The sequence below is a fragment of the Pan paniscus genome, chromosome 9 (genome assembly GCF_029289425.2).
Source record: "Pan paniscus chromosome 9, NHGRI_mPanPan1-v2.0_pri, whole genome shotgun sequence".
Taxonomy (NCBI): Eukaryota; Metazoa; Chordata; class Mammalia; order Primates; family Hominidae; genus Pan; species Pan paniscus.
This window is the reverse complement of record NC_073258.2, coordinates 8,690,493-8,716,923: the sequence shown is the minus strand read 5'-3', so window position 1 is coordinate 8,716,923 and position 26,431 is coordinate 8,690,493. Positions and strand designations below refer to the sequence as shown.

The 26,431-nt window shown below is 43.9% G+C and overlaps 1 protein-coding gene across 2 annotated transcripts; it reads right to left on the bottom strand.

Moving 5' to 3' along the window:
- Positions 1-5,946: 5,946 nt before the first annotated feature.
- CCKBR (cholecystokinin B receptor) lies at positions 5,947-18,277 on the bottom strand. 2 transcript variants are annotated; one of them, XM_003819067.5, is made up of 5 exons: positions 17,994-18,272; positions 8,148-8,399; positions 7,731-7,980; positions 7,265-7,422; positions 5,947-7,063 (listed from the first exon to the last, which is right to left on the bottom strand). In XM_003819067.5, the coding sequence occupies exons 1-5, from the start codon at positions 18,142-18,144 to the stop codon at positions 6,531-6,533; spliced, it is 1,344 nt and encodes a 447-aa protein (XP_003819115.2). In that variant the 5' UTR covers positions 18,145-18,272; the 3' UTR covers positions 5,947-6,530. The 2 variants fall into 2 exon arrangements, with proteins under 2 accessions (XP_003819115.2, XP_008970695.2); XM_008972447.4 differs by having other exon boundaries at positions 5,947-7,422; positions 17,994-18,277.
- Positions 18,278-26,431: the final 8,154 nt, after the last annotated feature.

Below are 26,431 nucleotides of genomic sequence, written 5' to 3'. Positions count from 1 at the left end.
TTGATGGACACTTAGGTTGCTTCCAAATCTTAGCTATTGTGAATAGTGCTGCAATAAACATGGGAGTGCAGATCTCTCTGATTTCATTTCTTTTTCTTTTTTTTGTTTTTCTTTTTTTGAGACCGTGTCTTGCTCCGTCGCCCAGGCTGGAGTGCAGTGGCGCAATCTCGGCTCACTGCAACCTCCGCCTCCCAGGTTGAAGCGATTCTCCTGCCTCAGCCTCCCGAGTAGCTGGGATTACAGGCACATGCCACCACACCCAGTAAATTTTTGTATTTTTAGTAGATGGGGTTTCACCTTGTTGGTCAGGGTGGCCTCGAACTCCTGACCTCAGGTGATCCACCCGCCTTGGCCTCCCAAAGTGCTGGGATTACAGGCATGAGCCACTGAGCTCAGCCCCTCTGATTTCATTTCGTTTGGGTACATACCTAGGAGCAAGATTGTTGAATCCTGTAGTAGCTCTATTTCGCTCTTTTGAGGAACCTCTAAAGTGTTATCTACAGTGATTTACTAATTTACATTCCCACCAACAGTGTATGAGGGTTCCCTTTTCTCGACATTGTCGCCGGCATTTGTTATTGCCTATCTTTTGGGTAAAAGCCATTTTAACTGGTGTGAGATGATATCTCATTGTAGTTTTGATTTGCGTTTCTCTGATGATCAGTGATATTGAGCACGTGTTTTGTGCCTGTTTGCCATTTGTACATTTTGAGAAATGTCTATTCAGATCTTTTGCCCATTTTTTGACCGGATTATTAGATTTTTTCCTATAAAGTTGTTTGAGCTGTTTATATATTCTGGTTATTAATCCCTTGTCAGACAGGTAGTTTGAAAATATTTTCTCTCTTCTGTGGATTGTCCCTTCACTTTGTTGATTCCTTCCTTTGCTGTGCAGAAGCTTTTTAACTTGATGTAATCCCATTTGCCAATTTTTGTTTTGGTTGCCTGTGATTGTGGGGTATTGTTCAAGAAATCTTTGCCCAGTCTAATGTCCTGGAGAGTTTTCCCAATGTTTTCTCATAGTAGTTTCATGGGTTGATGTCTTAGATTTAAGTCTTTAATCATTTTAATTTGATTTTTGTATATAGCAAGAGATAGGGGTCTAGTTTCATTCTTTTGCATATGGATATCCAGTTTTCCCAGCACCATTTATTGAAGAGACTGTCCTTTCCCCATTGTATGTTTTTGGTGCCTTTGTCAAAAATAAGTTCACTGTAGAGGTATGGGTTTATCTCTGAGTTCTCTGTTCTGTTGCCCTGACCTATGTGTCTGTTTTTATGCCAGTGCCATGCCATTTTGGTTATTATAGGTCTGTAGTGTAATTTAAAGTTAAGTAATATGATTCCTTCAGTTTTGTTCTTTTTGCTAAGATAGCTTTGGCTGTTCTAGGTCTTTTTTGGTTTAATATACATTTTAGGATTTTTTTCTCTCTCTGTGAAGAATGTCATTGGTATTTTGATACGCATTGCACTGAATCTGTAGATTGCTTTGGGTACTATGGATATTTTAACAATAGTGATTCTTCCAATCCATGAACATGAAATATCTTTCCATTTTTTTGTGTCTTCTTCAATTTTTTTTGTCAATGTTTTATAGGAATCTTTCACTTGTTATTGTTAATTCCTAAGTATTTTATTGCATTTGTAGCCATTATAAATGGGATTACTTTCTTTTAATATTTTTCTTTTCTTCTTTTTTAAAATAGGAATCCTATTAACTGGGGGATTACTTTCTGTATTTCTTTTTCAGATTGTTCACTGTTGGCATATAGAAATACTACTGATTTTTGTATATTAATTTTGTATCGTGCAACATCACTGAATTTGATTATCAGTTCTAATAGTTTTCTTGTGGAGTATTTAGGTTTTTCCAAATATCAGATCATATCATCTGCAAATGAGGATAATTTGACTTCTTCCTTTCCAGGTTGGATGTTCTTTTTTTCTTTCTCTTGTCTGATTGCTGTAGGACTTCCAGTACTGTTGAATAATAGTGGTGAAAGTGGATATCCTTGTCATGTTCCAGAGCTTAGAGGAAAGACTTTCAGTTTTTCCCCATTCAGTATGATACTAGCTATGGATCTATTATATATGACTTTTATTATGTTGAGGTATGTTCTTTCTATCCCCAGTTTTTTGAAGGTTTTATCATGAAGGGAGGTTGAACTTTGTCAAATGTTTCTTCAGCATCAATTGAAATAATCATATGGTTTTTGTCCTTCATTTTGTTGATATGATGTATCACATTGATTGATTTGCCTCCCAGGGAAAAATTTTATTTGGTAATGATGAATGATCTTTTTAATGTATGGTTGAATTTGGTTTGCTAATATTTTGTGGAGGATTTTTGCGTCAATATTCATCATTGATATTGGCCTATAGTTTTCTTTTATGATGTATCTTTGTCTGGTTTTGGTATTGGGGTAATACTTGCCTCACAGAATGAGTTTGGAAGTATTCCCTCCTCCTCTATTTTTTGGAATAGTTTGAGTAGAATTGGTATTAGTTCTTTAAATGTTTGGTAGAATTCAGCTGTGAAGATACTGGGTCTCGTGCTTTTCTTTTCTGGGAGACTTTTTATTACGGCTTCAATATAATTACTTGTTTTTAGTCTGTTCGGGTTTTGGATTTCTTTCTTTCTTTCTTTCTTCTTCTTTTTTTTTGAGACAGAGTTTCGCTCTTGTTGCCCAGGCTGCAGTGGAATGGCATGATCTCGGCTCACCGCAACCTCTGCCTGCTGGGTTCAAGCAATTCTCCTGTCTCAGCCTCACAAGTAGCTAGGATTACAGGCATGTGCCACCACGTCTGGCTAACTTTTTTATTTTTAGTAGAGATGGGGTTTCTCCATGTTGGTCAGGCTGGTCTTGAACTCCCGAACTCAGGTGATCTGCCCGCCTCAGCCTCCCAAAGTGCTGGGATTACAGGTGTGAGCCACTGCGCCCAGCCAGGTTTTGGATTTCTTTATGGTTCAATCTTGGTAGATTTTATGTATCTAGGAATTTATTTCATCTAGATTTTCCAATTTATTGGCATATAGTTGCTCATAGTCATCGCTAATGATCCTTTGAATTTCTGCAGTGTCAGTCGTAATGTTCCTTTTTCATGTCTGATTTTATATATTTGGGTCTTCTCTCTTTTTTCTTATTCTAGTTAAAGGTTTGTCAATTTTGTTTATTTTTTCAAAAAGCCAACATTTTGTTTCATTGATCTTTTGATTTTTTTCTTCATTTCAAATTCATGTAGTTCTGCTCTGATATTTATTATTTCTTTTCTTCTGCTAATTTTGGGTTTGTTCTTGCTTTTCTAGTCCTTTAAGATGTATCATTAGGCTGTCTTTTTTGATATAGGCAAGCTATAAACTTCTCTGTTAGTACTGCTTTTGCTGTATGCCACAGGTTTTGGTATGTTGTGTTTCCATTATCATTATCATTATGTTTCAAGGAATTTTTCATTTTTTTCTTAATTTCTTCATTGATCCACTGTCATTCAGGAACATATTGTTTAATTTCCATGTGTTTGTATAGTCTCCAAAATTTTTCTTGTTTTTGATTTCTAGTTTTATTCCAGTGTACACCACTTTCTTTTTTTTCCTACCATTTATTTGCCTACACATATCACTTTCTAATATCATCTCATAGCAAGCTCTGAGCCTCCCCTTGGACCCAGAGTTCTGTCCTATTCAATTATTGATGGCTACCTGTCTACAGAAGGCTTTGTTTCCTGGTGCTTTTGCTTCCTTCCAGTCTTGATGCATCTAACTCTTCTTATGCTATCTGCCTGATACAATGATAAGCACTTTATATGCATTATTTTACTTAATTTTCAAAATGGCAGTGTAAGGTTAATATAATATTACCGTTTTACACCTGAGCCTGAAACTCACTTAGATAACGTGCACAAAATCTCACAACTTTTAAAAGATAGAACTAGGACTGGAAAGACTTGAAAGAAGGCAACACACTATAATGGAAATAGAAAAAGCTTTGAAGTCAGATACCCGAGCTCAGTTCTTGGCTGTATTCTGGCTGTAGGACCTCGTATAACTGCCTTAAGCTTTCTTAGCTTCACTTTATTTGTCTTTTGAATGAGGAGAAATGTTCTGTGGAAGTATTCAGAGAATGAAATGAATCAGTGTATATAAAATGCCTATCACTTAGAATTAGATCTTACCACTACCCTCCTCTATCACCCGACCAGGCTCAGTCATCTTCCTACTACATCATGCTGCTCTCAGGCTGATAGGATAAATTAGGTAGGAACACAGATGACTATGACAAAAGAGAGAAAGCAGTAAGTACCATATGAGCATACAAGCTTTGTCAGAATGACAAAGTAGGACTTCATGGGGACAGTGATATTAAATCTAGACCTGAAATGTTTTATCAGATTCCAAGAAACGGAAAATAGATGGAAGGAGCTCAAGAGACCATATCTGACAGCTGGATAGGGCATGGAATGGGGTGATGGAGGTAAAAGTATTCTGTAGACCCAGCCCTCCTCTACCCAGCTCCAGGCTGCCATTTCGTGGTCATCTGGAGCCCAGGCTCCAGCTAGAGGGGGCTAACAGTCCCAGGCAGTCTTTAGAAGGAACGGTGGAGTGCTAGGGAGCCTATGGGCCAGCCTACTCCCACCCCACAGAGAAGCTGGCATGAGAAAGAAAGGCCCAATATCTGCCTGCAGCTCCTCAGACCAGCTGGGATTCTATTTTTAACCATCCCTGTCATAGTTGACAGCTTGGAACGCCTTCTCCCTCCTTTTCTTCCTTCTTCCTGCCTCTTGCAGCCCAGAATCCTGTAGAAACGATGGATGGGAGCAACCCCAGCACTGGTAAACAGAAGAACCACTCTCCTTTCTCACTGTCCTCTACTCCATGCAGCCTTCTCCAGGGTAGTTAGTGGGTGTATTTTAGAGGCATATTGGCTGGGAAGTGAATGAGGCCTAAAATTGAGGGCTCATCACTTGCACAGGCCCCTTTCAAGGCCCTGGTCAGGGTCCCAGTAATTTTGTATCTGTAATTTTGTATTCTTTTTCTTTCTTAAAAAAAGAGCACCCAATTTTATAAACTTTAGGTCCCACAAAACTTGTCTCTGCTCCTCATGGGTGGGTCTTGTTCCCCATCTCCAGCCCAGGGTCTACTTCAACACCATTATTCTATCTTGCTCTAACTTACTGTATGACCTTAGGCAGCTTACATTCCTGCTCTGGGCCTCAGTTTCCCATGTCTGTTACAAGATGAAGCATCAAAAGACCCCTCCTCCAATATACTATGCCTCTGATTATCCACGTATGTCCTCTTAGTGAGGTCCTCAGTTCCTGTTCTTCCTCATTTGTCATTGTGTGTAAAGAGGTGACATTGTTGGTCTTTGCCTGTCTCTGGGGCTAGATCATTCTTATAGTAAAAGGGAGACTGGGTCTTCAGACTCCTATTCAGGTCTTTCTTGTTGTAGCTACTAAAAGTGCTTCCATTTGGCAGAATCTTGGCCAGGTTTTGACACTGGGGAAGAGAGTACAGCAAAAAATCCCTACTCTTTAATTAACTGTATTCATTCTGTATACCTGTCATGGTCTAATCTCTGGTGTTTCAAACACATTGAATAAACTTAGTCTTATTATACAGCGCTTCCTCTTTTATCTTTTCATCAAAATTTAATAAGCATCCATGAATATATACCTTAACAGTGGCACCACTTTGGGATAATGTGATTAGGAATCACGATATGTCATGGATATGCCATTTTCCATCCCCATTCACAGTTATTGCAACACTGGAATGTAGGTAGAGGATGAAAACTCAGAAAGAATATGCACAGCCACGCTGAACCTCAGAGGCTGGGCTTTCTGGCAAGGGGTTGTGCACAGCAGTATGCAACAGTGGGAGAGACCAGACAGAAGGATACTGCAAAATCCTATGCCTCCTCACCTGCCCCAAAAGAATCCAGAAAGGAAGTTCAGGAGGAAGCCAAATAATTTATTATTTCTTGAACAGTTTGGGTAAGGAAGGAGAGGGCAGGGCCACGGTCCTTAACTGGAAAGGGATGAAGAACCTTTTCAGTGCAGAACAGCCTGTTGGTCAGAGGTATGAGATTAGGCCTGATGGTATTTTCAGTGCTGATTGGGAAAGGGCATTGTGAGGTCAAACTAGGAGCATCCCAGAGTCAGTCCTGTGCCAGGCTCCATAGTCTCTAAAACAATCAGTGCCATTCATCTATGTGTGTGAGAGGCAGGTCAGCCCTTGTCAGAGTTCCCACTGTGTAGAAATAGTTCACTGCTAGGGACGCTGTGTCTCTCCAAGGTCAGTGTCATGTTTCTATGGGCCAAGCGCAGTCCCATATCAGAGGCATGCCTCCTTTCCCGTGTACTGCTCCATTCTTGTTCCTCTTGTGTCGGGTAAGCTACCTTTTCCTGTGCGTTGGGGTTAGTCCATGCTTTAGGTGTTGGTTTCCTGTGTCAGTTGTGGTTTGTGTTTTGTATGTCTGGAAGGGTCAGTGCATGTCATTTGCCCTGCCTCAACCCCCACGGCCCCTCTACTCCTCAGCCAGGGCCCAGCGTGCTGATAGTGGTGTAGCTAAGCCTGGACAGCGAAGCAATGGAGGGAGTGGGAGGGTCCTCATCGGGAAGAGCCCTGGGGCGAGCTCGTGGAGGCCGGGGGCAGCAGCGAGCGCACGTTTCCAGGCAGGCCTGGCGAAAGCGACGGTGCATGAAGCAGTAGACGAGGGGGTTGACACAGGCCGAGGCATAGCTCAGCAAGTGAATGAAGGAGATAGGAGCACCCGAGAGTGCTCGGTGTGCACCCGGGCCATCAAAGGCGCGCCACGTGTTGGCACTATAAACTGGCAACCAACACAGAAAAAAAAGCACAACGATCACCAGCAACATTCGCACCACGCGCTTCTTAGCCAGCAGCTTGGCCTGGGCGGGCCGGGAGCCGGATCCTGGCCCAGGAGCCGTCAGCGCCGTCAGCTCCAGGGCAGGCCGGGAACGTGGAAGTTGCACGTAGCAGCCATCGCTGTCTTCGCCAACCGCGCCAGTCTCAGGCCGGCAACGCCCGTTCTGGTGAACAGCACCTGAGCACAAAGGGTGGGCGGTCAGAGAAAAAGGCGAGTCCTCCCAATCTCCAGCCCAATCCCCACCTGACCTCCGCTCCCAGCTCAACTCCATTTCCAGCTTCCTTCTCACCTTCATTTTAGCCCCACCCACGCCAGCAGGCCCCGTCGCCCTCCAAAGCTCCGCCTCTCCCAGATTTTGCTCTCGTGGTCCAGCCCCACCTGGCAGCCCGCCTTGGTTTCGGACCCTGCTTTGGCTGTCGCTGTCACTGTCACCGTCAAAGCGAAGCCCTAAGTAGAGCTCGCGAGAGATAAGCCCGTAGGCCACGGCCATAACCACACCCGGGATGAAGAACAAGAGCAGAAGCAGCAGTACGGACCTGAAGGCAACACAGACAGATCAGTCGGGTTTCTGTCCAGCTATAATCACAGATGGAGAAAAAGCCAAGGACTAGTGTTTCTAGGGCTGTGGCCAGGTACCTGAAGTAGGAGTAGGATTTGGGGGTGCCGCTGGGAAGGGAGAGAGAACTGGGGAGGGGCCCCAAACTGGAACTCCAGGGTGGTGGATGCAGAATAGGAGTTGGCGTGGTAATTCTCCGGGAAGCTGGAGGAAGATTCTGGGCAATGGTCCTAAGCATCTAATAGGGGTGAGAAAGGAATTCCTAGGATAGTTTATGGGCAAGCTCACCAGGTCTGGCGGACCCGCGCACTGGGCCAGCGATGCACGCACTGCAGCACACGAGGCCCCACTGGTTGCACGACAGTGTACACGGGGTAGGGCACCATGAGTAGTCCGGACAGCAGCCACGTGGCTACAATCACGCGAGCCGCGTGGGAGCGCGTCTGCCACACTCGTGCCTGCAGTGGTCGGCAGATGGCGCTGTACCGCTCCAGTGCGATGGCCACGAGGCTTAGCGTGGACACACTCACAGACACCCCTAAACAAGGGAAGAGAAAGGAAGGAGTCACCTAGGAAACCTGCACTACACAAGCATCAGTGGGACTTCCTCACACCCCTCCCTGCCAACCGGGGAAGACCCCTACATCCACAAGAGCTTTAGGAGGGGAGAGTGGCAAGTGGGGGTGGGGTGGTTGTCTCACCCACCCATGAGGTAGGAAACCGCCTTGCAGATGACTGTGCCAAAGATGAATGTGCCCATGAGATTGGGCAGGAGGGTGAAGGGCATGCAAGCCACAGCCAGCAGGAGGTCGCTGACTGCCAGTGAGAGGAGGAAGGCATTGGTGACAGTCCTCAGGCGGCGGCTCAGTCCCAGGACCACGATGATGAGCACATTTCCTCCAACGCTCATCAGGAAGATCACTGCGTAAAGAGTGATTCTAATGGCCAGCTCCAATTCTGGGTAAGAAAAGGGAGAGGTGGCAGTAGGGGGTCAGCCTTCATTCAGTCAAATCCCCCTCCTTCCGTCTTATCCCCAACCCTCACTACCCAGCCAGATGCCTACATTCCCCACCGATGAACTGCTCAGTAAATGGTGAACTTGAATCCTTTAGCCTTCTAACCCCTTGAGGTTTGGTTAAATTGGCCCAACTCTGCCCTTCCTTAAGAAAGCCTGTCTCTTCTCAAGGTTCGTTCCAAATCTTTCCTTCTTTCTGCAGACAAACTTCTGAAGAGGATATTTGTGTCTTCTCATTTACTCTTCATTCCATTACAATACAATATTCTGTGCCCTATCAGTGCATGCTTCTTCCCAAGTACACTAATTTTTAACTGCTAAATTCAAAGGTCCTTTCTTAGCCTACTCTATTTGACCCCCATAGACTATTCTACACTGTTGACAACCCACTACCTTTTGAATCACATCAGATCATGTCTTTATTCTCTAAAAACAAAAGCAAAAAAAAAAAAAAAAAAAACTTCACTTACTCTCTACTGTCTGCAACCCCTCAGAATATCATCAAGATCCTCCCAGAAGGGACCTCTTTCTCTCCTCCCAGAAGGGACCTGTTTCCCTCCCACCCCCTCCCTGTACTGCAGGCATTTAAGCAAGCCACTGGATGACTCAATTTCTTGCATGCATCATTTGCACTTGTGACTCTCTCCCTGCTCAAGCTGGTTTCTCAGACCGGAATACTCTTTTACCAAACCCTCCTCACAACTTCCACCCCTCATCACAAGCTTATTTTCTGTATCTGGTGAATTCCTATTCATCCCTTGTTGGTCAAGACTCAAATTGACTGCTACTTCTTCTGTAAGGCCCTTCTGTAAGGCCCTTCTACTCTCCTCTTTCTCTGACCCATGCCTGTTTCTTACACAACTATTACAGCCTATTTTACTTCTGCCTTGTATTTTAATTCTCTCCAAACATTCATTCTCACTCTATAAACATTTACAGAGGACTCCCTTTGTGCTAGGCACTGGGGACAAAGAGATGAACATGACAAGATCCCTGCCATTTGAGAGCTCACAGTGGGGAAGTAAACTCAGATACATAAACAGATGTGATAAGGAGTGAAGCTGAAGGATGTATAAGGTGCTGTTGGAGCTCATAGGAGGGACACCTGTGTGAGGCAGAGGGGCTGGGAGGCTGACCCCATTCTTTTGTGTCATTGTCTATTAAAAGATGGATTAATCTTTGGACCACCACATCACAGCCAAGCAGATTTAGATAAAATCGAATTGGATTGAACAGGACTGAATTACTCACACCTATGGCCTCAGCATGAGAGGGATTAGAGCTGGAAGGTAGAGAGGGCAGGGGACAGAGCCTCCTAGATTGCAGAGAAGGAAAGCCTCAAAGCTGCAGCCCTCTCTTCCAGAGCCCCATACTTTGACTGATTCTCATTTTAGCTCCCAAATTGAAAACTACAGCCATGCACTGAATAACGATGTTTTGGTAAATGACAAATTTCATATACGATGGTGGTCTCATAAGATTGTAATGAACAGCTGAGTGCAGTGGCTTATCTTTGTAATCCCAGCACTTTGGGAGGCCAAGGCGGGAGGATCACCTGAGGCCAGGAGCTTGAGATCAGCCTGAGCAACATAGCAAAGTCCCATCTCTACAAAACATAAAAAATTAGCTGGGTGTGGTGACACATGCCTATAGTCATAGCTACTCAGGAGTTTGAGGCAGAAAGATTGCTTGAACCCAGGAGTTCAAGGCTGCAATGAGCTATGGTAGTGCCACTGCACTCCAGTCTGCACAACAGAGTGAGACTCTGTCTCAAACAAAACCCAAAATAACAACAACAAAAGATTATAATGGAGCTGAAAAGTTTCTATCACCTAGTTATGTTATTGTAACATTGCAGCATAATGCATTATGTATGTGTTTGTGGGGATACTGGTATAAACAAACCTACTGTGCTGTCAGTCACATAAAAGCCTAGCACATACAATGATGTACATAATACTTGATAGTGATAATAAATGACTGTGTGACTGGTTGATGTATTTACTACATTATACTTTCAATCATTATTTTAGAGTATACTCTTACTTATTTTTTTAAAAAAGTTAACTATAAAACAGACTCAGGCAGGTCCTTTAAGATGTATTCCAGAATAAAGCACTGTTATTATAGGAGATGACAGCTCCATATGTGGTGTTGCCCTGATGACCTTCCAGTGGGACAAGATGTAGAGATGGAAGATGGCAATATTTATCCTGACCCTGTGTAGCCCAATGTGTGTGTTTGTGTCTTGGTTTTAACAGAAAGGTTTTTTTTTTTTCTAAAGTTAAAAACAGAAAAATGCTTATAGGATAAGAGTATAAAAAAAGAAAATATTTTTGTATAGCCATACAATGTGTTTTTTGTTTTACACTGTGTTATTACAAAAGAGTCGAAAAGTTTATAAAGTAAAAAGTTACAGTATGCTAAGTTTAATTTATTATTAAATACATTTAGTGTAGCCTAAGTATCCAGTATTTATAAAGTCTACAGTAGTGTACAGTAATGTCCTAGGCCTTTACATTCACTCACCACTCACTCACTGACTTAGCCAGAGCAACATCTACTCCTGCAAGTTCCATTAATGGTACGTGCCCTATACAGGTGTATGATGGTTTATCTTTTATACTGTATTTTCACTGTACCTTTTCTATGTTTAGATACACAAATACATAACATTGTGTTACTCTTCCCTACAATATTCAGCACAGTAATATACTGTACAGGTTTGCAGCCTGGGAGCAGTAGGCTATACCATATAGCCTAGGTATGTAGTAGGCTATACCTTCTAGGTTTGTGTGACAAACACTCTATGATGTTTACACAATGAAATCACCTAATGATGCATTTGTCAGAAGGTATCCCCATCATTAGTTAATGCATGACTGTATTTTCTCATAACAAAAACCAATTTATTTAGAAATTGTAGGCATCAAATAAATGCTATTTATAAAAACTTCCAAACCGAACTCAGCAGTAACATTCTTTGCTCAAGACCACACACCTGATAAGGGGCTGAATCAGAATAGAAGCCAAGTCCCTGATCCCTAATGTGCTTTGCCTCCTACTGTTTGTTCCTGCAGTACTCTGTTATTCATCATACTACCTCCATGTTTTTTGTTTGTTTGTTTGTTTGTTTTTGTTTTTGAGCTGGAGTTTTGCTCTTGTTGCCCAGGCTGGAGTGCAATGTCATGATCTTGGCTCACCGCAACCTCTGCCTCCTGGGTTCAAGCGATTCTTCTGCCTCAGCCTCATGAGTAGCTGGAATTACAGGCATGCACCACCACGCCTGGCTAATTTTGTATTTTTAGTAGAGATGGGTTTCTCCATATTGGTAAGGCTGGTCTCGAACTCCCAACCTCAGGTGATCACCTGCTTTGGCCTCCCAAAGTGCTGGGATTACAGGTTTGAGCCACTACGCCCGGCCCATACTGCCTCCTTCTTAATCAAATCTCAATCTAAATGCCTCTTTCTCCCTCTCTCTATACTCAACCATGGCATTTTTCACTGTATTAGTATGTATGTAATTCTCTGTCTTCCCCACTAGACTAGGAGCTTCTTGAGGACAGTGGCAAGGTCCATCTCGCTCTCCAGTATATCCCTAGCACTCATCCCTAGCACAGAGGAGGCAGTCAACACATGCTTGTTAATGAATCTTGGATGATTCTGTCTTTCAAGACAGAAGTGCACCTGCTTTCCCCCTCCTCATCCATCCGTCATCTCTGCAGAGGTGCTCCAGCATGCCCTTTCTTCTTCTTCTTTGCCTCTGTCTTTTTGGAGACACATGTTGGAAGGTCCTTGTGGGGGTCAGTGAGAGGTTATGATTTCAGATGCGTAACTTTTGTTTTTTATATGCAAACCATCTATATTTCCTTTAGAAGCTGGGCCTCTCTCTGTAAGGAAGGATTACAGAAGGCTTATAGGTGACAAAATTTGAGGGAAGTAAGTGTGTATGGTGGAGAATAAAGGACCTTTAGGAGGGAGACCTCTGTCAGAGAGGTCCTTGGACTCAGAAAAGAGCTGGTGGTTTATCTTGGACTCACTGTTTCTCCTCCAAATCCATTGTCCTCCCACCCCCAGCCTCCACCTCTTTAATCTTTCTAGTTCCATTATCTTGCTTACATCTGCCTCTGGATGTCTTTCTTCAACTAATTATTGATGCAATTGCCACACCTCAAATTGGTACAGTACTGTGAAGCATGAAAAGCAATTTCTCATTCATTCATCCAGCTGATGTCCCATGTGTGTGCCCTTGAACTTGGCTAATTGTGATAGACCATAAAGATGGAGCTAAATATTACCCTTATAAAGTTCGCCATATGCTTGGGGACTCCTGAAATTTATAAGACAAAGTCCCAGTAAAAATGACCAGCAACTGTGCAGTGTTCTGCTGTTTTACTGGACATTCCTAGCTATTATCTTATTTCCAGCCACCACTGTCTCCACAGGTCTTTGCCGTTGAACAGTTCAGAAATGTGAAAAATTCTAATTAAAAGCAATTTTAGAGCCAGGAGTTTGGGGAGGCAGAGTGAGGGATAAATAGATGAAGTACAGGGGATTTTTTAGGGCAGTGAAACTATTCTGTGTGATACTGTAATGATGGATACATGCCATTATACATTTGTCAAAACCTATAGAACCATACAACGCAAAAAGTGAACCCTAATGTAAACTCTAGAATTTAGAGAATAATGTATTGATATTGGCTCATAAATTGTGACATATGTACCACACTAATGTAAGCTGTTAATAATAGGGTAAATTCTGTGTATATGTGTGTTTGTGTGTGTATGGGCACTCTGTAATTTTTGTAAACTTAAAACTGCTCTAAAAATAATCCATTAGTTTAAAAAGTCATGCACAAAATAAATCAGAGTTAGACTTGTATGCGTGTGTGTGTGTGTGTGTGTGTATTGATGTGTGTTTGCATGGTGGAATATGAGTGATGACAGTGGCTTCAGTGACTAGGAAACAGGCTTGGGTAGAAGGATGGGAGATAGCACCTGCTGGGGTACATCCACAAGTGCCTTGATAAGTCTACCCGTGAGCATCATCTCATCATCTTCCTGGGGATGAGGAAAACTGGCATCAGACCAGGCGACTCAGAAGATTGGGACAGTTCAGTTCTTCTCCTGGTGTTTAGAAGATCTGTATTTGTTCTGTCTAGATAATGGCAGAGAAGAATGAGCGCAAAAATCCAGACAACGTGACATAAAATGAAAACCAAGACTTTCTAAGGAAAAACTCCACAGAACACTGAAGCTGCTGATGCCTTAAATTCTGCATTCTACTGGCATGTTTGATGTGTTCACCCGTGCACAGAGACATCAAAGTAATACCCTTGTCTCTATGATAAGCAGGGATCACATCCAACTGACTGTGGGTAGTGGCTGGGTGAATGGGGGAATCCACATAGTGGGTACTGAGGGAGCAGAAGTGATATGCAAGGGTGTGTAGGTAATATCAGAGTGAGTGTTGGGCATACTTTAATCTTTGAAATAGTATATGGGTAGGTGAAAGTCACGCTTATTTCCGTGGGACATATCTGGAGAATGGTAACATCTATATGCTTATAGGTAATATCCGATTGAATATGGCTTACATTTAAGTTTAGATAATATCTGAGTCACTGTAGTAACATTTGAAAGAGCAAGGGTTAATATCCAACTCTCTGTAGATAACATTTTGTAGGTAACATCTTCAGGAAGCATAGATTACATTCAGAGGTCTACTTGTGAATAGTGGAATATCCAAATAATGATAGAAATTGCTGACTGAGCAGAAGTAATATCCAAGTATATATGGGTAGTATTTGAGTACAGATGTTAGATGTTAACATGTTAACTAAATTAAGATGTTAATCTGGGCCAGACATGGTGGCTCATATCTGTAATCCCAGCACTTTGGAAGGCTGAGGTGGGCAGATCTCTTAAGCCAAGGATTTAGAGACCAGCCTGGGCAACATGGAAAAACCCTATCTCTACAAAAAATACAAAAAATTAGCCTCTTGTGGTGGCACATGCCTGTAGTCCCAGCTATTTAGGGGGTTGAGGTGGGAGGATCACTTGAGCCTGCGGAGGTCAAGACTGCAATGAGCCATAATCATGCTACTGCACCCCAGCCTGGGCAACAGAGGGAGACTGTCTCAAAAAAAAAAAAAAAAAAAAGATGTTAATCTGAGTAAATGAAATAACTGAGCACCTGAGTGAATGTAAGTAATATTTAAGCTTTTGTGGGTATTATCTGAGTATGTGAGAGTAATATTTGTAGTTTTATGGGTAGAATCTGGGAAAAGCTTACTTAAGTGAGCATAGGTAATATCTGATTGTGTGTGGATAATAATAAAATGAAAGTGAGTAGTGTTTGATGGATGAGTAACACCAAAATGACTTCGGACAATATTAAAGTGAGTGTGGTAACATTTGTCTTTCTGTGGGTACTATCTGAGTGAACATGGGTAATACTCAAGTCTGCATGGATTATATAAGGAGAATAAAGTGGTAACATCCAAATTCCTATTGGTAACATTGGAGTGAACCTGGGTAACCTATGCATCTGCAGGGATAATATCTGAATGAGTGTGGCTGACAAGGTCTCTCTGTGTAACATCTGACCGGCTGGGTAACATCCAAATGTGTGAGGAGCATTTAGATAAGTGAGGCAAATTTTTGCACCTGTGCTCTGAATTGCGTCACATCCCGCTTTCACAGGGAATCTTCTCTATTGACTATCCCCTTTCTTATCTGCACCTTCAATCTTCCTCTCTCGGCCCAATCACCATCAAACATTTTAAAAAGCTCTTGTTTTAAAATGCGTGCACACACACGCGCACACACATAACAAACCTATGCACATACCCACTCCCCCCTTCCTCAATCTCATGCTATTTTTGGCAATATCCTGCTTTTCTTTTTCTCTCTCTCTCTTTCTTTGCCTACCAGACTTCTTGAAAGTTTTGGCTGCATACCTTGGTTCACTTCTCATAACTCCTTCTCTCACCAGTCCAATCTTTAACATACCATAATCAAGCCTCAATACCTACAACTCCTAAATATTTTCTTGTTATTGAATGTGAAGGATGCTGTTCTGACTGTCCTGTTTTTTATTTATGTAACTTATGTCAATAGCATTTGATATCACTTACCTCAACCTGCTTGAAACTCTCTTTTTCTTGCTTTCTGGAAGGGCGTAGCTCCTGTCTTTCTGATGGTTTCATCTGAATCTCCTTCATAAATTCTCCTTTCTCTGCCTGGCTTTTAAATAATGGTCTTATGCAGAGTCTTGACCTAGGACCTATTTTCTTCTCATTCTATTCAAAATTTTATGATTTTAACTATTCTTGGGGCTTCTACGTCCTGTAGGCAAAGACCTTCTTCAAGTCTGTATTTCCACCTCAGACCTCTCCTGTAAGTTCCAGACCCCTGGATTCAACAGCTTACTAGGTAACCTCACCTGGATGCCCCACTAACATTTAAACTCAATGGGTTCCAAACTGAATTTATAATTCCCTCTTCCAAACCTGTTTCTGCTGTTTTGTTATCTTTCTCATTGTATACAATTGCTATAGCACCAATATCCATTCAGTTGTCCAAGTTAGAAATCTGAATGTCATCCCTTGGCCTCTTCCATCCTCTCTGCTTCTAATCTGTTGATTCCATTTCCAGAAGAGGCTCTCAAATCTATCCACCTCTCTCCATCTCCCTTGCCATTACCTTAGTCTCAGCTAGCATCATCTTTCACCCAGAACAGTGTAATATAGTAACCTTCTAAAGTATCCCCCTGCCTTCCATCTTATGTCTTCCAATCCGTTCTCCACATTATAGAACTAATCCTGGTAGTACTACCGAATCTTTTAGTAGTTCCTATTGCCCTCGGGATAAAGTCCACATTCCATGGTCAGGCCTAGCAGGCTCTCTGCAAACCCTCTAGGCTGGTCTCCAGCCTGTTCATTCTTCCCTTCTTAAGATATATGTTCTAGCCACTCAAAACTATGTCACAGTGGATAAAAGTGCCATGAATTCAAACTTTGAGCTTTTTATACATCTTGTCCTTTTATTTGGGATGCTTTCTGCCTCTTCTGCCCATTCACTTGGCTGGCTCTCCCATATGTATATGTGTGTGTGTGTGTGTGTGTGTGTGTGTATATATATATATATATATATATATATTTTTTTTTTTTTTTTTGCCAACAGGAAGCTTAGAGCCAGCCTCCCTAATTTTTTTGACTTTGTAGCTCATTTCCTCAAGAGGCCAACTTTAATTTTCAAGGAGGCTAGGCTGGGCTAGAGGTGCTCCACTTGTGTTCCCACTATCTTTTCCCTGTCAAGGCTCTTCCACTTTGTGCTGCAATCCCCTGCTTTTCTGTCTCGCCCATTAAACTTTGAGCTCTGTGAAGTAGGAATTGTGTCGGTTTTGTTCAACTTACATTCCCACTGCCTAGCACAATCTCTGGTTCAATAAATATTGGCTGAATGACAGAATCCAAGTGTGAGTGTGTAACAACTCGGCTGAGAAAGCATAGATTATTTCGTGGGGTAAATAAATACTTGGATTACAATTTATTCCAACTTTCCCTTCTTGAGTTTAGAAAAATTTCCTTCTGCTTAACATTGCTCCTTCACCTAGAATCCCACTCCTTCCTTTTCTGCCCACTCAACTTCAAGACCCAGCTCTAAGGTTCTAGCCTCTGTGAAGTTCTTTTGGTGCCCACAGTTTAGACCCTTTCATGGGACTTCCATCGTGTCTGTGATTTTTCCATTTGCTTGGTTTCTCTCTGCACTTGGCTATGGGCCATGAGGGTCCAGACTGGGTCTAGTTTGCCCTGTGCCCCCAGCACCTAGCCTAGGGCTGGAGAGAGAGCTTGGAAGATAGCTGGAGACATTACTTGCAGACAAAGAGAGAGGGCACAGAGCCTCGAAAGCTCCAACTAGGGAGGCAGAGGGGTTTGAGAAGGAGTGAAATGGAGGCAGGCAGCTCTAAGGAGCATCCCCTAGTGTCCAGCCTAATTCAGATTTGAGGATCTTTTTTGGGATGGCTGGGGGCTGGGGTGTCAGATGTGATCACAACTTCAGCTTCGCATTCAAGCTTTCCAGAGTGCTCCCTCCCTCAACCAGCCCCCTTCTTTTCCCAATCCTGCCTTCCTTTCTTCCTTCCCTTCTCTGTTGTGGCTCTGTGAACTGGATGTAAGAGGGAAAAGGAGATCTGCAGGGTTGGCAAGAGGAGGTCCTCGCCTTCTGACTGGTGTCTAGGAGGGGCTGCGTGTTGGGGAAGGGGCTGTGCTTTGGGGTGAGCAGGGGCTCTAGGTGTAATCAGGGGACCAGGATGTGAAGGAGTTCCGACCAGGTGGTGTGAAGCTATGATGAAGTTGTAAGCTGTGGGGGTGAAGGTGTGAGGGGAGCTGTTTGGGGGCTGAGGGAGTACTATGAGGGGCACGGTGTGGGCGTTTGAGGAGGTAGTGTGGAGCTCGTTGGGGGGACTCTATTAGTGTTCTGGGGTACAGTGAGAAATAGCTTGTGGAGGGGGCTGAGGGAGGCACCCACCTCGTGTCCCGGCTCCGCGAATGCGAGGGGGCTCGCAGCTGAGGTTGCCCACACTGCTGCTGTTGAGGAGAGGCGCCCCCGGGCGGCACAGGGAAGCCCCCGGCCCGGGTCCGGTTCCCTGCACGCTCCGGTTCAGCTTTAGCAGCTCCATGGCCCCCGCCGAGCCCGCCGCCTTACTCAGCTCGACCCGGCGGGCTCCCACCGCGGCTCCACCTGCTCACGCTGCGATTCCGGCTCAGGCTCCCGCCGCCCTCCTCTCCCTCGCCCCTGCCCCGCCTGGTCCCCGCCCCCAGCCCAGGCGCCTGCCCTCCACTCTCCCGCGGCTCGCCCCGCCTGGGTTCCCGTCCCTCCGCCAGCCTCTGTCCCACCAGGTGACTGTGCACCCCCTCCCTGGCTCGGGAGTTCTGCCCCTCCCTGTGCGACTGTCCTCCAGGCTCGCCCCCTCCCTAGATGTGTCCCGTCTCCTCTTAGAGATTTCTCTCCTGCCCACCTCTCTTTATCACCCGCCCCCACCCCCGATTCCCAGGAATGAGAGAAAGAGAGAGAGAAAGATTGAAGACAAGAGTATTGGCAGCGTAGGGGGAGGTTTCGGGGAAGGGAGGGTAGGAGGGGTTGGGTAGAGACGGCTGCCACGGATCCAACATCTTTCTCTGGTGTATCAGGGAACGTGGAGGTGGCGTTGGAGACCAGGTCTGCGTGCGTCACCTGCTGAGGCGCGGATGCTTTAGTCTGAGCCTAGAGCCGCATTTACCGTACTGTGTTGCAGTGGCCGCAGTGACCGTGACACTATTGCTACCGTAGTTCCCTGCGGCTCCTCGCTGCGGGACTGGGGTAGCTCCTGCATCTGTCTCCTCACCCTCCATCTCCTGTCTGCGGCTTAACACTCAGGCTTGCACTTAAGGGTCCCAAGGAGCCCTCCACAGCTGGGCGGGAGTGGGGGTGGGGCCGGGGCCGAGATTTGGCTCCAGGGAAGCCTTGCCAGGGAAAAGGGCTCCCGGGAGGAAGCTTCTGACTTGAGTGTTGAGGGCAGTTGGGGGTGGTGGCAAGCACTGACAAGGATAAACCAGAGTAAGGTGAGGATGGGATATAATTCTAACGCCGGCCCAGCGCAGGCAAAAGAGAAGGAGAAGGTTGGTTTTCTCCACCGTCTCCAGGCAGCGCCCACGCCCACCCGACACGCTAACGCTCCCTGTTTGCTCTCAGTGCAGGCAGAGCTGCCTGTGTAGGGTGTCAGGTTCCCACGAGAGGGGGCTAGAAGGGGACTGGGTCACTGCGGTGCAGCGGGAACAGGGCTGAAGGGTGCAGGACTGAACTGGATTCAGCTTCTCGGGGCAGGATTTGCCTCTTCTACTATTTCAGCCCTGCTCCCTATGCATTCTCCTATCCATTCCTTTTCTTCCCCAGATTCCTATCTCCAGATTCCTATCTCCAGATTCCTATCCATTCTTCAGATTCCGGATGAACTCCAATACGATGTGAAATTCTTCTGACCCCCAGCAGTAGCTGTAAGAGGTGGGGGGCGGGCATCAGTGGAAGAGCAAATTAGAGAATGGAGTCTGGCTTTATGGGGGATTCAGCAGGCCCTTATCCAATTAATCTTTTGGAGAGGACCTGGTTCAGCCAGCCCTGAGTTTATAGGGGCTGAAGCATTGAAAGAGAGTTGAAAGACAGTTTATGCCTGAGATGTCATCAACTGCTCCCCCTTTCCTTCCTCCTGGTACTGCCTGTCTTGCCCATCAGAGAGCCTGGACCAGAGGAGCTTGATTTGCTATTTGTTCAACTCCAGCACAGGTGGGGCCTCAGATAACCTGCTCAAGTTTTCCCACATTGGATGACAGTACGATGAGGAGGGAAGGGAGCGAAGGATGTAAGGGAGAGGGGAGTGAAAATAGAAATAGATGGACATTCACTTATTTAGCAAACTATGCCAGTTCTAGGGGTATGCACTAGTTGTCCAATATAGTTTGCCCCTCAGTAGCACCTACTCTAGTGGGATTTTCCCAAGTAAGCCAATGATTGTAATATATGGTCGTTAAGTGCACCCACCAGGATGTACAAATCAGAAATTTAGGAGTTATTATTGATGCCTTACTCCCCTATGCTCCTTCACCCCTGCGCTGGATGCTGTGATGCAGAGCCCAGAACCCTCTGCAAAAATGGAGGATTTATTTTCCAGCTGTGGAGAGTGCTGCTAAAAGATGGCCCTCAGCTGTCATAACCCTTCAGGAGTTGCCTAAGCAGAAGAAAGCCAGCTCATCCAAGGTTATGCTCCCTTTCTTGGGCATTCTATATCCAATGACCGATCAGCACAGAGGTATAAAAGTTTAATCCCCTCAACCCAGTGGTGGACAACTCTGAAAGATGCTCACACCCCTAGAACCCTTCATATGGTTGACTGAGGTCTTTGCTGGGACTGAATTACTGCTCAGCTTCTCCTTTTGCCCAATCCTATTTTCATCCTCTCTCTTGCACAGGTGTTAACTCCAAGAACGCTCCTTAGTAAACATCCTCCACAGTAATCTTTGTTTGAGAGTCTGCTTCCTGGGGAACATAACTACATCACTCCCATATTGAATCAATCACAAAGTTCTGTTCATTTTAGCTTCTGAGTGTTCCTTGAATCTGCCTGCTTATATGTCCACTGATATTACCCTACTCTTGAACCACACTCCTAACCTCCTAAATGGGCCACCACATTTTACTGATGCCTCTCTACATCTATACTTCACCTTAAAGCCCAAGTACTATGCTCAGAATACAAATCTGACTATCCCACTCTTTTAACCTTTGCTTTTGGGAATGAGAAAACATATTAACAGAATTTAGAAAGCCTATGTGGCCTGGCTCCCGCTTACCTCTCTAGTCACATTATTTCAAATCACTATGAGTCACAATGATTCTTATTCTCTCCACTGTAAACACACTAGCCTTTTTTTGGTCACTCCTTCTTTTTTCTCTTTTCTTTTTCTTTTTTCTTTTCTTTTCTTCTTCTTCTTTTTTTTTTTTTTTTTTTTTTTTTGCTATATGTCCTTCAGTTGCATGACTTTTCCATATGCTCTCTGGAAGCTTCTTCTTTCCTTCCTTACCTAGTTAACACTTACTCATCCATCTGATCTCAGCTCAAGCTACGATTCTTCAGGGATATTTCCCCTGGCTTCCTCTCCTTGGGTAGGCAGAATTAGAAGATGACCACCAATGACTGTCACCCTTATATAATCTTCTTTTGTGTGTGGATGGACCTGTGCATATGATGAGATACTACTCCCACAATTATGTTATATGGCAAAAGGGATTTTGCAGATGGAGTTAATTCTACTAATCAGTTGATCTCAAGATAGACAGATTATCTGGCTAGTCCTAACCAAGTCACATGAGTCCTTTAAAAGCCAAGGGTTCTTTTTTCTTGCTGGTAGCAGAAGAGGAAATCAAAGAGATTGGAAGAATGAGAAGAATTCAACACACTGTTGATAGCTTGAAGATGGAGGGGATAATGTGGCAAGGAACGCAGGTGGCTGTTTTCTGGCTCGAGGGTGAAGGAGGGCACGGGACAAGCCCTCAGAGTGGCCTCTAGTTGACAGCAGTCTCTAGCTGACAGCCAGCAAAAGAACAGAGACTTCAGTCCTCCCCCGAGTCTGTAGAAGAGAATTCAGTCTGGCTGAAACCTTGATTTTTTATACCCTGAGCAGAGAACCCAGCCACACTGCGTAGACCTCTGGCCAATAGATCTGTGAGCTAATAAATGGGTGTTGTTTTTAGCCACTACATTCATGGTAATTTATTACAACAGCAATAGACAAATCATACACCTTCTATCTCATGAGGCAGCAAATGCAGACTCTTGCAAGCCATGCAAGGAAGAATTGGGAGCATTGGAAATTTGTTAAGATTTAGAAAGATTTGGAAAGATTGCAGTGGAGTTAGTGTGGGGAGCAACTTAAAAGGTGGGACCAATTGGGAGTCTATGACAGTAATTTGGGTGAGAGATGGTAGTGGCTTGACCTAAAGTCATGGACGTAGTGGAAAAGATTGATCTAAGACCTATCTAGGAGGTAGAAACAGAATTTAAAGATAATTTGCATGTGGAGGGTGAGAAAGAAGGATGAGATAAAAAATGAATAAGGTTTCTGGTAACTCAATATAAACTATTTGATGATCACCTATGATGTTCAAGGCACATTACCTGTAAGTACATTTAATCCTCATGAAGAACCATGAATTTAGGTCCAATATTGTTGATCACTATTTTAGATGAAAAAACTGTGGCTTAGAGAGAGTTTAAGTAACTTGCCCAAAGCCACAAAGCTACTAGGTGAAAGAGCCAGAATTCAAAGTCAGGGATTTTGGAAATCAGAATTCAGTTGTTCATACTGTGCTGCTTAGAATGAGTAGATGTCTTACCAAATTTCTCCGATTACCTTCTTTCTCTCATTTTACACAATATTGTTTTCAAATTTTCTTGTCTCATAAAATCTCTAATTTCCTCTCCCACCCTGACACACACACACACACACACACACACATGCACACAGACACACAGACACAGAGCATTCTTCACTCTCAACCTAGACTCCAACTTCACAGAGAAAATAGTAACTAGCACAGAGAAACTCCCACCATCAAATCTGTTCTGTTTTGGACATATTAAGTTTCAGACGTCTATTAGATACCTAAGTAGAATTCCATTAGGAAGCTAAATATACTGATCATATAGGAAGTAATGCAAACCACAGAATTAGAGTGTGTAGAATAAGAACAAATGAAGGATCAAGTCAGACTTTTAGAGGTCATTATTAAAGACTGGATAGAGAAAGATGAGCCTGCAAAAGACACCAAGAAAGAGTAGACAGAGGGACAGGAGGAAACCCAGAGAGTGAAGCATCATAAAAGCTAAAAGAGAAGAGGTGCAAGAAGAAACTGGTGAACTCATTCAAATGCTGCTCCTGGGTAAGCAAAATGAGGAATGAGAAATGTGGTCCAAAATTAGTAACCTGGAGATCTTTGGCAACCTTAGAAAGAGCCATTTTAGTGAGGTTGTTGAGGCAGAAGGCAGGGTAGATGTCCTGAAAACTGAATATGATGGGAGGAAGTGGAGTCAATGACTTCAGACAAGTTTTTAAGAAATGTAGTTACTACGGAAAGGGGATAGAGCTGCAAGAGGATGTCAAATGAAAGATTTTTTTTTTTTTAAGATGGGAGGACTTGAACTTTCTTTCTTTCTTTCTCTCTTTCTTCCTTTCTTTCTTTCTCTCTTTTTCATTTTTTTGGCAGATGGAATTACTCCAATATATAAAAAGACTAAAGATACAGGAGAATGGTTAATTAATAATGCAAGGTTCCTGAGAAGTCAGGGATGTATGCAATCCAGAGCGGAAGTGGAGGATCCTAGCTTTTGATTGCAGTAGAGACTCAACTGTAAGAGGAAATTAGTAGAAAAAGATGATTATAGATGAAAATAAGTTATGGCCTACAAATTAACCGCTGCATTTCCTAGACCTTTTTGCAGCTAAGTGCAAAAAATGCACATTATGACTAGGTAGTATCTGTAGGTAGAAGTGATATGTGCAGCTTCCACATCAAGGTCTTAAAGGAGAGAAATGGACCTTCTCTTCCTCTTTGCCCCTATGGGAGGGCAATAGGAATGTAAATAGGAAAGCAAGCCATCTTCAATCATGCAGTGAGGGTAACATATTAGGGATGGCAGAGTGACAAAATGGAAGGAGTCTGGGTCTCCTATACTCTCAAACCATTTTATCATCCCTGATTCTTCTGCATGAAAAAGAAACTGCAGTCTTAACTCGTTACAATTTTTTTTCTCTATTGTCATGGCAACCTAACCTGCATCTTAACTGAGACAGTTGTTTGTAGATTTGGTAGGGAGCTGCTGTCTGATAGTTTTTATTTTTGCTATGGAGTTGGAGATCCGGTTATCAGAGAGTGGTGTGTGTGTGTTTGTGTGTGTGCGTGTGATGAAAATTTTTAGTAGTCAAGATGGTTTAAGAAAACAATATATAATGGGAGAAGGGAAAAGGAGACCTGAGGAATGTAGTGAAATAATAGGAAAATACTGAGGGCCCACTTAAGGGTTGATGACTACAAATTTCTAGTGGGATCAATTTCTCAGCAGAGCTCAGCTGGTTGGATGCAAGCAAGGAGAATGTTGATGGTTCGGTTCATCCCAAGTTGGAATTTTACCAGATGAATGGAATGGCAAAATAAAGGGACAAGTGTGAAAAAATGGGCCATAAAATCTCAGCTGGACATGGAGAAGAGAGAATTATATTCCAAGGGTCTGGCTCCTGCCCTTGTTATTGTATTTGGAGATAGGGCCTTTAAAGAAGTAATTAAAGTTAAATAAAGTTATAAGGGTGGGGCTAGAACTGTTGTCATTACAAGATGGGGAAGAGACACCAGATATCTTCTGATCCACCATTTCCCTCATCCCCTGCCACCCCTACCCTCTGCAAGCCACACACAGGGGAAAGACCATGTGAGGATGCTTTCTGCAGGCCAAGAAGAGAGCCCTCGCCAGAAACTGAATGTGTTGGTACCTTGATCTGGATCTTCTAGGCTCTAGAACTGTGAGAAAATAAATTTCTGTTGTTTAAGTCATCCAGTCTGTGGTGTCTTGCTGTGGCAGCCTGAGCTGACTAATACATGTCCCTTTCTCCAACAGTTTCTCAGACTTCTCGTCACACTACTGTCATTACTTACTTTCTATCTTTTGTTTACTCTCACACCCAAACACTGGCTCTAGCTGGATGGTCATACTTGGCTTCAGGAGTCTCAAATATCTTATATTTTCCTTGTGGATGCCAAGTTTTCATCATCTTTGTATCTTGCTCATATTCTCCCCTCTAACTAAATGCAGATGGGTTATGGAAGGTGAGGGCTAGGAGATGGCATGTGTAGATTGATTTCAAGATGTTTTGTAAAAGGGAAAATAAAAAACAAGTAGTAGCTATAGTGAAGAAGGGAGGGGGAGCAGAGGATGGAGGGGAAAGGAATGAAAATGTAGTGCTAAAAGGGTATAACTCATTTCTCGAAATCATGAAATTCCATCTATACTTCCTTTGCTAGACATAAGCCAGCATTTTGGAGAGAATGGGATATCTCAGGGCAAGAAAATAGGGATGCTTTAGATCAGAGTAAGGAAGGAATTGCAAAGCCAATATGGGCAAAGGCATATGAAAGAGACTTGGACCCTTGTCCAGGAACAAGTCAGAAAACTAAGAGGTCAAGGAAGCACGTGCAAGAGGTCCTGAAGTAGGCCCGGGCTCAGTCCTGAGGGAATCTGTCTTTCTAACTCAAGCTTCGACCTGCCAAGGTTGTTCGTTATTTGGTTTTAGTTTTGGTTTTGGTTTTTTAGAGGGGGATTTTGGACCACCTAGCTTGACTCTTGTAGCTAGAACAATTTACTTTCCCTTTTGGGAAGTCTCAATCTCCCATGGTACTGCCCCATTGGCCCAAATGTGGGCACATGATCCTTCTTTCAATACTCTATATCACAACTGAGATAAGAGGGGAACATTTAAATAAAACTTCAGTAAATATTCATGGGAAACAACCGCAGAGAGCAGAACATACTGCCTCATGCACAGTGCCAGATAAGCTGCTTTATAAGGGACTGCTTATTCTAGGTAGCTTGCAAGGTCCACAAAATATCAGTGCTTTAACCAGGAAACCCAGTGTTTACATTCCCAGTAGTGTGAGGGTCATGTAATACGCTCTGCCTCCAGCACTCCTGGTTCTGACGCACACACGTGCAGCTGAGGTCTGGTGCTAGGAGAGAAATCAGCTACAGTTTAGTCCTTGGGGTGCCCAGCTTGCCCTTTTCCCCATTGGCTCAGCCCCGCCCTCTGTGTCTGATTAGGCCACCTTCTCCTTATATCTTTCAAGGCCTTCTGTTCTCTGCATTTCTATGACGTGCAGACTTGCTTCTGTGCTGAGCTCCTGCCCACACATTCCCTGCCCAAACAGGAGGCCCTTCTCTTGGGATGATTAAACAGAGGAAGCCAGCTGAGAAGGCAGATGGGCTAGAGCCAGAGCAGGCAGGGCTATTGAGCAGACGAAAGAAACCAGGACAAGGACTGGCCTTTCAGAAGCCTGGGGCTTGTGCTGGGGAAGAGCAGAGGCACCCATTCAGGGGCTGGCTCTGGCTGGATACTTGACTTCAGATGTAGACCCTCACGGGTAGGCCAAGAGAGGCCTAGATCTCCCAGGTCAGGGCCTCATTCAAAGGTTGAGAAAGCCAACAGGAGATCATTGCGAGAGAAGGCTTCCATGAATGCATACAAGCTAATAGCTTCTGGGGCCCTGTCTGTTGGAAATACTGGTGAAGAAAAGGCTGAGGACAACAGGCCAAGGTATGGGGACTGAAAAGGTGAAGACAGACACAGAGAGGGTTCATGTGAGCTAGTGGTGAGAAGCACAAAGAATTT